The sequence below is a fragment of the Plasmodium berghei genome, assembly GCF_900002375.2.
Source record: "Plasmodium berghei ANKA genome assembly, chromosome: 12".
Lineage (NCBI taxonomy): Eukaryota > Apicomplexa > Aconoidasida > Haemosporida > Plasmodiidae > Plasmodium > Plasmodium berghei.
Genome location: NC_036170.2, coordinates 1,549,879 through 1,563,584, shown reverse-complemented (window position 1 = coordinate 1,563,584; position 13,706 = coordinate 1,549,879). Strand labels below are relative to the sequence as shown.

At 21.3% G+C, this 13,706-nt stretch overlaps 6 protein-coding genes across 6 annotated transcripts; 2 read left to right on the top strand and 4 right to left on the bottom strand.

Moving 5' to 3' along the window:
- Positions 1–1,047: 1,047 nt before the first annotated feature.
- Positions 1,048–2,112, bottom strand: PBANKA_1240900 (conserved Plasmodium protein, unknown function; the record flags this gene model as incomplete). The annotated part of the gene is made up of 1 exon (XM_034566491.1): positions 1,048–2,112. One exon carries the CDS (start codon positions 2,110–2,112, stop codon positions 1,048–1,050), a length of 1,065 nt encoding a protein of 354 aa, XP_034423083.1.
- Positions 2,113–2,925: 813 nt separating this feature from the next.
- On the top strand, positions 2,926–5,022 carry PBANKA_1240800 (RAP protein, putative; the record flags this gene model as incomplete). Its single annotated transcript, XM_034566490.1, has 1 exon — positions 2,926–5,022. One exon carries the CDS (start codon positions 2,926–2,928, stop codon positions 5,020–5,022), a length of 2,097 nt encoding a protein of 698 aa, XP_034423082.1.
- Positions 5,023–5,177: 155 nt separating this feature from the next.
- Positions 5,178–6,870, bottom strand: PBANKA_1240700 (NIMA related kinase 2; the record flags this gene model as incomplete). Its single annotated transcript, XM_034566489.1, has 7 exons — positions 5,178–5,348; positions 5,423–5,557; positions 5,722–5,864; positions 6,026–6,160; positions 6,249–6,345; positions 6,537–6,609; positions 6,770–6,870. 7 exons carry the CDS (start codon positions 6,868–6,870, stop codon positions 5,178–5,180), a joined length of 855 nt encoding a protein of 284 aa, XP_034423081.1.
- A 1,229-nt stretch (positions 6,871–8,099) lies between these two features.
- PBANKA_1240600 (inner membrane complex protein 1g, putative) lies at positions 8,100–8,993 on the bottom strand (the record flags this gene model as incomplete). Its single annotated transcript, XM_034566488.1, has 1 exon — positions 8,100–8,993. The coding sequence occupies one exon, from the start codon at positions 8,991–8,993 to the stop codon at positions 8,100–8,102; it is 894 nt and encodes a 297-aa protein (XP_034423080.1).
- Positions 8,994–10,370: 1,377 nt separating this feature from the next.
- PBANKA_1240500 (conserved protein, unknown function) lies at positions 10,371–11,138 on the bottom strand (the record flags this gene model as incomplete). Its single annotated transcript, XM_034566487.1, has 2 exons — positions 10,371–10,514; positions 10,887–11,138. The coding sequence occupies 2 exons, from the start codon at positions 11,136–11,138 to the stop codon at positions 10,371–10,373; spliced, it is 396 nt and encodes a 131-aa protein (XP_034423079.1).
- Positions 11,139–11,937: 799 nt separating this feature from the next.
- On the top strand, positions 11,938–13,119 carry PBANKA_1240400 (RNA methyltransferase, putative; the record flags this gene model as incomplete). The annotated part of the gene is made up of 2 exons (XM_034566486.1): positions 11,938–12,953; positions 13,029–13,119. 2 exons carry the CDS (start codon positions 11,938–11,940, stop codon positions 13,117–13,119), a joined length of 1,107 nt encoding a protein of 368 aa, XP_034423078.1.
- Positions 13,120–13,706: the final 587 nt, after the last annotated feature.

Below are 13,706 nucleotides of genomic sequence, written 5' to 3'. Positions count from 1 at the left end.
TTTTTTTTTATCTTGTCATTTTATTTTTTGTTAATATAACACAACTATGTAGTTTGTTATAGGCTGTGTGCATATTTGCGTTCCTCAAAAATTATCATCTTTATTTTATATTACCATATAATAAATATTTATAACTGCTATTATTTTGAAGGGGAATTATGTTTATATCTATAGTTATAGCTATAATTAGTTAAACCTGGGTTAAATAAATATTTTTTTTTTTTTTGGAAAAAAAGGACAGAAAAATAAAATAACAAAGCAAGGCTTGAAATAAATCTATTATACAAATATACCATTAATATAAATGAAGAGGAGGAAAGAAGAATATTATTTATAAAAATGTATGATATGCTATGAAGTTATTTTGTTAATTATACATATATCTTATTTTTGTCATTCTCATAAAATATTTCCAAGTGTTAAAAATAGAATAATATGATAGGTTTTTCATTTTCTTTTATTTATTTCCTTTATACATTTGTGTTTTATTTTTTAAATGTTTTTTGTCCATATATATGTATAATATATATCCTTTTTTCAGTAGGTATTATAAATTAATTATTATATTTTTAGTGTATATACATGTATATTTGGTAATCGAAATTAGAAGATAACCGATTTAGTGTTATATATCATTTCATAATTGTAGTATATATGTATATGATGACAATTAATATAAGCTTTCCCTTATATTAAGACACATACTTGACATAGTATATACGCTTTTCCTTTCTTTTTTTTTATTATTTTTCTATTTGTTTAATTATTGTTTATTTTATATTGCATTAACTTTTTTGTTTTTACGTTTTCCTAACTTGAGCATTTTATTCCCGTTGTATGTACCTATAAGTATATATGCACACATGTATATATATATATGCAATTAAATTAACATAAAACATATACATAAATATATGCGTATAAATACCGCATTTTATAACAAAGTAGTTTTGTTAAAAAAAAACAGAGGAACATTAATTTTGATAAACTTATTAATTTATCTATATAACGAAATATATATGGTGCAAAGCATTTTCAAAAATAAGTCTATATTCTGCATTTTTCCAAATTTGTTAATGTTTTAAAAAAAAAAAACAAACAAATTGAAAAAAATAAAATAAATATAGAATATATTTCAAGAATATTAAAATACAAATCATAAAGTATAAACAAAAAAATAATGCATATAAACGAAAACACAAATGCATAATTAATATAACTTATATTAATGATTTTAATATTATATTTCATATAAAAAATAATAAAATAAATATATATAATAAAAAAAACAACTATTAAAATCATATGTATAATGGATATAACCCTATTTTCAGAGCTCTTATTAATATAATTATGTGTAAAATATTCTCTCTCGGAAATTAAAGGTTGTGGATAATATTCCTTAAAATTATGAACAACTAATTTGTTAAATATATTTAATGAATTATTATTTATCATTAATTTATTTTTACAAATATTTTCTATAATAATGCTCCCCATGTTTCCCTTTTTTATTGGATATTGTATTATTGGTATATTATTATGAAAATACAAAAATATTTTTACAAGCTTAAAAACCATCAAATTACTTTTTCCATCTGTTATAAAAACATCAAATTTATAGTACCCAGTAATTTCGGTTAAGTTAACTAATAAAAGTGATAAATTCGAAACTATCATATCATTTTCATATCTGTTTGTAAATATAAATGTCTCATATTTTTTTAAATGATCTATTTTATTATTTTTACGAAATATATCTATATCTCCTTCAAAATGTTTTACTAAAATCACTAAAATTTTTGTCTTGTCGATTTTTTTTTTCACTTTAAACGTACAATTTATATTTATCGAATTATACGAGTTTATTTTTTCATTGATAAAAATGTAATTATTTTCATGTTGGTTTTGTTCAAACACCTTTGTAATAACTGTTCGCTCTTTCTTATATTCACTTAATATATCTAATGTTGTTATTTTTATTTTATTTAAGGATAAAGAAAATGTGTTTGGCGGGTTAGAAACATTGGCTATCTTGTCACATTTTTCAGTTATTACTTTATAATTTATAAATATTAAAAAAAAGAAAAAAAGAAAAAAAGCATATTTCATCTTCAGTCTTAAAATAAGTGCTAATAAGAATAAAACATATTTTTATATTCTATACATTCTTCATTTTTTCAAAAATTTTATAAAGCTAATATATAATCCCATACAAATAATGAATATAGAATTTACCACATGTTTGAATATGCTTAAAAAATCGTCAAAATAAAATACTAAAAAAAAAATAATATATATACATGGTAAATAAAAGTATGGGTATATATATGGGAAAACCTTAAATATGATTATTCAGGGAGAAAGAGCATTTAATGCGCATATGCAAATTGCTTTTTTAAATATATTGGAATATACCTTATAAAATTGTATTTTTAAGAAAGTAAGAACAGTAAGCAAAATAACTAAAAAATAAGAAAAATAACTAAAAAATAAGCGAAAATGTAATAGAATAATCTGAGTATGAAAAACCTTTTCTAATTCATAAAAATATACCAAAGGAGGAAATAAAGAAACATCATGATATTATAGAAAACCTGAACAAATTTGTAGATTTCCCCCAAATGATGAATTCAATAATATAATATGATAATTAACAATTTTAAAAGGAAGTGTGGAATGAAAAAATAACATTCATGTATGTTTTATGAAAACAAAGGAAGGGCGTCAATTATATAAGGATTAATATTTATATGATAAATTTAGCTAACTACAAAAAAATATGAACAAATAAAAAAAATATATATATATTCACATTTTATTATGTTCATAAATTTATTTGATTTATTCAATTTTAATTTCTTGTATTTGATAATTTTTAAATTCTTAAAAAAATTGCGTGCATATGCACAAAAAAAGTTCAGTATGATAAAACCAAGGATCTGGACAAGTATGATCTTTAATATTATTAAACAGGAAAAAGGTTATTCCACAAAAAATGTAATGCAAATTGAAAGACAAAAAGTAGAAAGTTTAATTTTATATTTTCAAAAATGTATACAAGAAGATCGAACTAATAATTGTAATTTATTTAATTTTAATGTTATACATGATGACAAACCAAGTATTAAAAATATACATATTAACTTAGTCAGAATATCATACTTTTTGAAAAATATTAAAGTTGATGAAAATAAATGGCTATCTATTTATGAACAAATAAGTGAGCTAGAAATAATAAATGATAAATTATATCTAAGAAAAAAACACGTAGAAGATGACGAAATAAAGAAAAATAAATATGATGCAAATAATAAAAAAAAAAATTACGATCATGAAAATAAAAATAATATCGAAAATACACCAATATTCTCTACAAATTATATTTTGGAAAATAATCTATCTATAAAATATAATATTCAAGAATTACACGCGTCATATTTATTTGTTTTTAACACATGTATCACCTCGTTGTCTAAATATATCTCTCTATATGACATACAGAAATATTTGTTGATACTAAAAAAATGTGAACGTTTTTTTAACTTTTTTTTTAAATTACACAAAAATAAAAAAGGCAAAAAAAATAGTAATATATCTCCAAAATTAAACTTTTTATATTTATATTCAACTAGCCAAAATTATATGGAAAATGCAAAAATTTTAAAAACCCAAAATAACAACAACATAATAATAAACGAAAAAGACAAATTTAATTTCAGCTATTATTATGAAGAACTATATAAATTAAAGTATCATCAAATATTTATTAATAAAATAAATCTAATTATCAATATATTTAAAAACATTAATTTATATTCTATTAGTTATGAACATTTTGAACAAGTTTTAAATTTTTTGTACAATAAAACAAAAAATGGTATAGTAATTGAGAATATTATTCTAAATTTTTTGCAATATTTTGTAAAACAAATCAAAAATGAAACAGAAGATAAAAATGCAAATTTTAAAAATATTCATATTAATTCACTGTTTAAAGTTGTTAATATTATGTACTATTCCAAAATTGTTCACAAAGATATCATGGAAAATTTTGTTAAAATCTTAAAAAAATATAAAAATACAAATAATATATGCAATGGAAATATATTTTTTAACTCTTTAAAATTATTAACATTATTAGAAAGAAATGATGATATTATATATATATATAAATATTGCAAAGAATATATTATTTTCAACAAAAATCCACAACATATTTTTAATCTTTTTTTTTTTTCGTCTATTATTGGTTTATTTGATTTATCTCTTATTAATTTGTATATAAGTCTTTTAAAAAAATATAAAATAATACCTACTACTTTTGATATGTCTTATAATATTCACCAAAATTATAATGATGATATATCAAAAGTGCATACACCTTTTTTATACAAAAAGTATTACACATTATTGGGGTGGAATATAGTTATGAATAATTTTGTTAAACATTTAAAAGATGATCAAAAAGAAGCAATCGAAATTGTTAAAATAAATTTTAATAACAAAAATGTCAATTATATTTACTCAAATAAAATATCCAATAATGTTGCTCATTTATTAAAAGAAATTAATTTTTTGTTAAATTTTTATCAAATTAATATGACCAAAGTTTCTAATACTCAAAAAAATAATTTTTTTTATAACCAATATACCATATATACCATTTTAAAAAAAAAATTTAATGAACACTCAATCATATATGAATATATATCCAAACAAAACATTTTAATTGATATATTATTAATCTTGAAGAAAAATCAACATCATATAGATTACTACAAATTGTTTGCAATTGAATTCAATGGACGGACGCATTATAATTTACAAATTAATCAAGATAATCTAATTACAAATAATTTACATTATTATCTGAAAGAAAATTATAATACACAATTTAAAAAATTTATCACATCAAATTTAGGTTTTATTAATATTTATATTCCCTTTTATAAATGGAATAGTTTAAATTTATCACAAAAAGAATTATATCTTATCAATTATATACACTCTTTTAAATGACCATGATATAAATTTTATAAAAAAAAAATTTTTAGCTAGCTCCAAAGATAATATATCATCGAATAAATTTAACAGAAATATTTGCACACATTTTTTTACCATAGATATAATTTGAAAAAAAAATACTCAACTGTTATTTTTATTAAAAACATTATTTATTTTTCTTTTCTTTGCATAATTTCACCTTTCAATAAATTTACCTCTTCTTGAAAATATTCAGTCCCAATAATATCATAGACAGTTGGTCTTTTCTCAGAGCATTTTGACATCATCCAATAACATAAATTTCTTAAGTCCTTAGAATAAATACTAGGAAGTGGATCAGGCTATAAATAAAACATACATTTCGAATTTAAAAATATATCTTCACTTTTTTAATTTCTTTAATTTTTTGCTATACCTGCTCTTCACAAACCTTCTGAACAATTGAAAGCATATTTCCATTTTTCGATTTAAATGGATGTCTTAATGCAATTAGTTCATATAGAATTACTCCTATAGACCATATATCTGCTGAGAAACTATATGGCACATTCTTTAAAAATAAAATTTAAATTATCAATATTAAAATGAAAAGAATAAATTAAATTTAACGCAAAGGGCTTCTACATTAACAATATGCCCAAATATATCCATAAATGCATTTTTATGTACATATTTTATAATATAATTTTTGGGAAAAAAATAATTTAAATTTACTTTGCAAACTTCTGGGGCCATATAACCAACAGTTCCACATAGTGTGTTTGTTTGGTCTGTTTTCTCTAAAAGCTTTGCTAACCCAAAATCTCCAATTTTAGCTTTTTCATTTTCATCCAAAAATATATTATTACATTTTAAATCTTAAAAAATTGATAATCATATATAACATATATATTATGGCTATTTAAAAATACACAAAAAGAATGCCAAGACATAAATCGTAAAATATGAATGAATATGCAATTATCTAAAAAAATGCGATAAAATAATTTTAGTATTAATAAGCATATTTTTAAAATACCTCGATGTATAAGTTTTTTTTCATGTATAAATTTTATTGCTGTAATTATCTGTAGCAACCATCTTTTAATTTTATTTTCTGGAATAATTGTTTTCATTTCCTTTGCTCTTTTTATATATTTTTTCAAATCACCCTCTTCGATACATATATGAGAAATGATGCAATAATTACGGAATTGGAAAAAATTAAAGAAAAAAAAAAAATCGAAATGAACTATCTTTACTTGAGCAATAATCCATGGCGACATATAAAGTCCCGTCTTCAATAAATGCCTCTTTATATTTGACAATAAATGGATGGGTTGATACTTCAATTAGAGCCTTTTTGTTTCCATATTTGCGTGCATATAAAAAGATTGTTATAAAATGGTTATGTGTGTGCGCATTATATAGTATATACAGAAAAGTGTAAAACGATTTCCATATGCCAAATTGTGTAGGTTCGATCTAATCATTTATAAATACATAATAAATAAATAAATAAAAATGTAGCCAATAAATTGCAGTGATACCTTTAACTCGTTTATTACATTCATCTTTTCCTTATAATTCATGCACGATATGTCTAGCTGCTTAACAACAAATCTTCAAAAAAAAATACAAATTATCACATATATTTCTTAAAATAAAAAACTGTTCATAATATGTTATAAATAAAAAGATATCTTTATTTATATCCTTATTACAGTTGATAAAAATTGATATATATCTATAAATTAATGTCATAGTTATCTTACAAACATACATTTCCCCTTGTTCATTTTTAACTGCTGTGACAATTCCAAATGATCCACGTCCAATTGATTTTACGACATCATAAGCTCCTATTTTTTTTGGATTAGACATTTTTTACTATCAAAGTTTATTTTTTTATTTCTTTTATCATAATAAGTCAAAAAAATTAAAAAAGGTTATAAAAAGTTATAAAAAAATATGCACATATTATGCCATTCTTCAATGACTTATTAATAGACACCATTATATATTATTTTACAATTCCATAATAAGAGTTGAGCTAAAAATATGTATAAAAAAATAAACACACACTACCTTATAAATTATATAGGTAGCAAAAACCAATTGAACAATAACTTTGCACACATAAAATATAGCATATAAATAAATCATCCCCATAATGCATTATTTTAAAAATACATAAACTACGAATACTGTTACAAATTATTTAATCTTTATTGTTGTTAAAATGTAGTATTAACATAAATTTAGTCTAAACATCCTGGATTGTTGCATTAATAGAAATATAAAGAAATTATTTATTCGTACAAAATAATGTGCACATGTAGAAAACTACCCCCTTATCTCAATACCTAATAAATGAACAAAAACCCCAAAATTAGCAAAAATTAATTTAGTTATACATTGTTTGAAATATTACACTTATTCTTACAAAAATCTCAAGAAATCGAGCACATACACAAAATAAATATAGATATATATGTGTTGATAATATAATAATTTTCAATATTATTGTAAATATGTTTTTTTAAAATTGAAATTATAACAGGACATAAGAATAAAAAAAACGAAAATAACTTTAATCGGAAAAGTATCTACATATATATTATTAGTAAAGTATAAAAATAACATATTTTAAAAAACACAAAAAAAAATATGAATATTAATTATAAATATTACTCATAATATTTATATATCAAAAAATTAACATAATTTTCTTAATACATTATGTATGATTTTGAACCAAAAAAATATTCCATATATGCATGTTATAAAAATAGATAAAAATATAATCTCATTAAAAAATATAATATACGGTTTAAAGTCTTTCGGAGTTTGTATTTTAGTTTTAATTTATATATTTTTAATTAATTGTTACTATTATTATTCACATATTTTTTACAACGTCATGTTGGCATGGTTATTAGACAGCCTCGAAAAAAAAATTGCATGTCTTATTCAAAATGGAATAAGAAAAAAATCAAATAACAACAAAGAATGAAAACCAATGCAAATATATCTTTATATTAATCAAAATTTTTATCACATTAATTGCAAAAATTAAAAATATATATAAAACCATGAATACCTTCTTAAATCTAGTTACAGTAAAAACCTCTATGAACTACATTTGGAGTTTTTGATATTCTTATTTTTGGAAGAGAATTATCTTTTGTTGCGTATATATTTATATTTGAAAAACGTTTTTCTCTTTCTGGAAATCCTTTACACATTGATTCTTGAATTTTTGGAAAATCGCCAAAGGGTGGTATAAATTTACAACTTACTGTGGTACAATAATTGTTTTCACGTATAGTATCAACAGTTGTATCTTCGGTAGATCCAATATTCATCATTATTTGAGAGTTTATATTTTCTAAATGTAAATTGTTTAATATTTCAGCATCATTATCATTGGAGATACTTGCGGTTTCATTTTCTTTTAACTCTTCAACATGGTGTTCTTCTGATTCTACATCCTCTATTACACCCATATTTGGGAAAATTATTTCAGGAATTTCTTTAATACTTTCTTTTTTTGTTGTTTTTAATACAGGTATAACTTTCTCAACGACCATATATTTTGGTACATGAATAATTCGTTCTCTGTCTACATATACTGGTACTTCGACAACCTTTTCAATAGTTTTAATTTGAGGAACTTCAATAATTTTTTCTTCATAAATTATTTTATCAATATTTTTTATTTTTTCAACATATACTGTTTTTGTTTTATAAATATTTTTGTACTTAACAACTGGTCTTATTTGTTCTACTATTCTTTCAACGGTTTTTATTTGAGGAACTTCTACAATCTTTTCTAAATATACTTCTTTAGGAACTTCAATAATTTTATTTTGAACAATTGGCTCTAAAACTTTTGATGGTAAATGTTTATTCACCACTTGTGGATATGTCTCATTTTCATTTGGGTTAGGATCAAAAACGTTGTCTCCAGAACAACAGGCTAATTTATTGGGTGTAGAACACATTTTGTTATAATTAAAACCGTTTATTAATTTATTAATTTGTTTTATTTTAACTATTTCAATATTAATACACAATTATACATAAAAATTTTATTTTATACGTAATTTCACAAAACTTGGAAGAATAAATCTATGTATACAAATATTTTAAATTAATTCAGAAAATGACTAATTTCGATCGTTTTTGAAGATATGTTTCTTGTATATAAAAAAAATTTCACACATATATATTAATTGTTTAAATTTTCACATAATATAGCTAATTCTAAAAGTTAAAATTTTATAATTTATGCATGTGTGCACTTTACAACATGCCTCTTCAATTTAAAAAAACCCCAAAAATCAAATAGGCAAAATTTCGGAAATTACAATATATATATTATTTTTCAAAACAAATTTGACAAAAATTTTATTTTTATAGTTTAAAATAAATAGTAATAAATAAACGAATGAAAACAACGGGTAAATAGGCGAAAAAAAAATGAAACAACAAAATACCTTCGTAATGCATATATATTTTTTTCTATATCGAATATTAAACGAAATGATTAAAACAATAATACACACAAATATATTTTTTTCTAATTCGAATAAAAGAAAAAATGTTACGCCTAAATTTGGGATTTACATTTAATAAGTAATTTTAATTATATATATAACTTGAATTTCTTTATGTTAAAAAACTCGTTTTATCAATTTCTCTATATATATTTATTACATATTTTCAAATATACTTCAAAATAAAAAAATATAATTTTGTTAATATTAATGAAAAATTATTAACAAATATGGAAAAAAAAAAATATATTAACAAAAATTACAAAATGGCTGTTTTTTTTTAAGTAAAAAAAAAAATTGTAACACTATATTTAAATGTACATATTTAAACAACAGCCAATTAGCCATAATTTAAATAAAAATTTATGTACAAGTAAAAAAAAAATACATATAATATGTATATAAATAATGCACAAAAAAATAGCTATTTTTAAATTTATTACTAAATAAGTCATATAATGTGTAAAAAAAAAAAAAAGGAAAACATAAGAATTATTCTATAAAATACTTTGGCTTTTTCCCCATTCACACATTATAATATGCATAAATGAATAGATATTTTATTTAATGGAAATTATTTTGTTATTTTATTGTTCATAATAAATTATTTTAAATCCTTTAAACGTTTTTTACATTATTTCATGCATGATCATTTAAGCAATAATTTGGGACCATAATAATGTATAAATATTTGTAGTTTTGCAAATAAATTATATTTTAATTCCCTTTTATGTTCTTACAAATATATTATTATACACATACGTGTTCCTATAAAATTTTATGTTGCATCTAGCGATATCTAAGTACATTTTGTTAACGCTTTTAGTTTCTTATTTCCCTGAACAGAAAGAAATCGTTTATTAATGTTGTAGAAGGAAGATTTAGCCAATTATCTCGGGTTGTATAATGTGATGTTAGCTTCCGGTCAGTATACCTCATTATTTCGTCCATGTCATAAGAACTAGTCTGAAAATGTAAAGAAAAGTTAAAAGAAATATCAGTAAATAATGAACAATAAATCAACACATAATTTTATGCATATATATAAAACACTTATTAAGGTAGCGTCAATTTCATATTCCTAAGTATGCATGAAAGTAATTCACTCAGTAATTTAAGTTCTTAATACACAAATGCTTATTCGTATTTTTAAATGCGAATAATCTAAAAATTCATCTATTTTCATTACATAATATATTAGTAAAGTAAATGAGCAGTTAAATAAGTTTAAACTATACGTGCTATGGAATTATTTAAAAATATATATCATAGTATAAAAAATTGGTATATATGTATTCACATAATTTTATGTTTAAATCAAAAATTCCAAAAAATTACCCTATATAATTTAGCTGGGTTTTTTTTCATCCATGCTACTTTTCTTCTTCTGGTATCTCTATGGGAACTTTTTTTCTTTGGAACCGCATATAATGAAGCATCTCTCTTTTGTTTGATTATATTAGTATTGTTATTTTTTGAACTTAACTGTGTATGTAAGAAAAAACTTCGAAAACGGGTGTTAATTTGATGTGCCATTAAACACTTCAAGCTAATTACTAAAAGAAGTGATAATAATTTTAAAAGCAACATTTCCCAATGTATATTTATATGCATAAACAATGTGTATATTTTTCAGTTCTATTCCTTATTCATAATCCCTTAACTTTTATTTCATGTTGTTACAAAAAAATCGATATTTATAAAGGCGCGGCGAAATAAATCATTTAGTGATTAAAAAAATTAAAAAAGTACAATAAAAAAAGCAAAATAAAAAAATATTAGCAATTACAGCATTTTCAATGCTACCATATCACCAATATCATCGCTATTCCTAATAGGCTGTTATTTTTTTTTTTTTTTCCAAAATATTATATTATTTAAAAAATGCTGTAACTTTTCAATATTTGTTTTTTTCTATTCCATTTGTAACAAAGATAATTTACCCTATGCACATATGTAATGGCATAAAATTTGTTTTTCGCAAATATCCTTAAATATTTTTCGTCGTATCTTTATTTTTTTATAAAATAATTTGATTTTTTTTTTTTAAATACTCTTAAAAGACATTTTCAGAATATAACTATAATGCAAATATAAATATGGGGAAAAAGTCCAATTGTTTTTCATATATTATTAAGCATTGTATATAGGAAAAGGTATATAAGTATTTTAGCAATATTCATTTGGTGTTTCATTTTACTGAATTATCTTTTATTATAGTAAAATATATATATATATATATATATACCATTGCATTACCATTTCAAAGATCCAAAAGATGTTATTTTAATTCCCGAATTGAAATATAAAACATAAAATGATATAGATAGAGAATAAATATATACTTATTACACATTCCATTTTAACAGTAAAAAAGAGAATAAAAAAAATGAAAATTTCAACAAATATAATAGGGAAATATGTAGGAAGTAATAAATATACCTGTTCATTTCCCTTTTTTAACATTCATCAAAAATTGGATAATTATATAAAAAATAATCAGAGTGTATTCCATTTTAATTATAAAATCGTTTTATCATTTACAACTTTTAACAAAGATAGTGAACCAAATAAAGATGAAATAAATTCAAATAATTCTAGTTTAAATCCACACTGGATAGGGATTGAACAAAGTGATGTATATAAGCAAGTTGCTAAAGGACAAAAAAAAATAGACTATATAAAAAAAAATGGAGAAAATAATGAATACTTAAGTATTTCTAAAAGGTCAAAGCTTATGAAATATATAATACGATTAAGAAAAAAAAGTAATTTTCGAAAAAAAAACAATGCATTTTTTGTTAAAGATACAAAAACAATCATGAATTTATCAAGAGATCATAATTTAACCATGGAAGTTGTTTTATCTAATTCTAAAACTTTTTTAAAATATTTTAAAGATAAATGTAATAAACTATATTATGTAAATAATGATATATTAAATTATATATTTTTAGATTCATTAAAATTTATGAAAGGTAAAAATTATGATTCTGTAGCTATAGTAAAAATCCCAAATATAGAAAATACAAAAACAGAAAAAAAAATAAAATTTTTATTAGCATTAGATAGGATTAGATATGCATATAACCTTGGAAAAATATTAAATATAGCTTATTCAATGAATATTGATTCTATATTTTATATTCATAATACAGTAGACCCATACAATCATAATGTTATGGATATAACTAGAGGGAAGCATTTATTTATTCCTTATAATGTTGGATCATATAGTGAATTAAATAAATTTTGCGAACAAAATAATTTAGTTCCAATTGTTGCACACACAAATGGTATAGCTCCACAAGCCTTTTTAAAAAATTTAACTAATCAAGGAATATGTCTTATTCTAGGAAATGAATCATATGGCCCCCACAAAGATATTTTCTCTTTTGCAAAACCGTAAGCTACAATATAATTTTTTTTATTTTTTTTATTTCTTTTATTTTTACTTGTTAATTTTTCACGTTTTTACAGAATATGCTTACCAATGCATGAAATGACTAATTCACTTAATGTTTCGGTAGCTGCGGGAATTATCATACACTATCTTAAAAATGCATTATAAAAAAATTATAATTTTAATTTAATATAATAATAACATTTATGTAGTTATACAATCTGTGTTCACCAAAACATAACATATCTACAAGTTTATATGAATTCGGATGAAGTTTATTTATATTTCCTTTTTTTAAATTTTATATTAATTAATCAATATACTATATTTTAATCATTTGAATATGCATCTTACTATCCATTCCTTTTCAATACATTTTATTTTTTAAAGTACGAAATACATAGATATTTGTTTATACATTTAACTATTCTTTATTCCGATTTTTAGTTTTGTAATTCAGTTTTTGCCAATGTTCTATTTGTAGAATTTTGTCACTTTCAAAAAAAAAAAAAATAGAGAATAAATGCCTTTCATATTCAAAAAATATCAAATTAAATTTTGATCGTGGCACGCCATTATATTCTGTAAAAAATAATATGTAGAAAAAAAGCAACATTGGTATATATTTTTTTAGTTTTATATTTCATAATATAAAGATATAAGTTTTTTTAAAAAAAAAGTAACTGACTCAATGAGAGTTGGTTAGTGGCTCCCACCAGGCAGCATATGCTTGATTATGTCACATAAATATACAA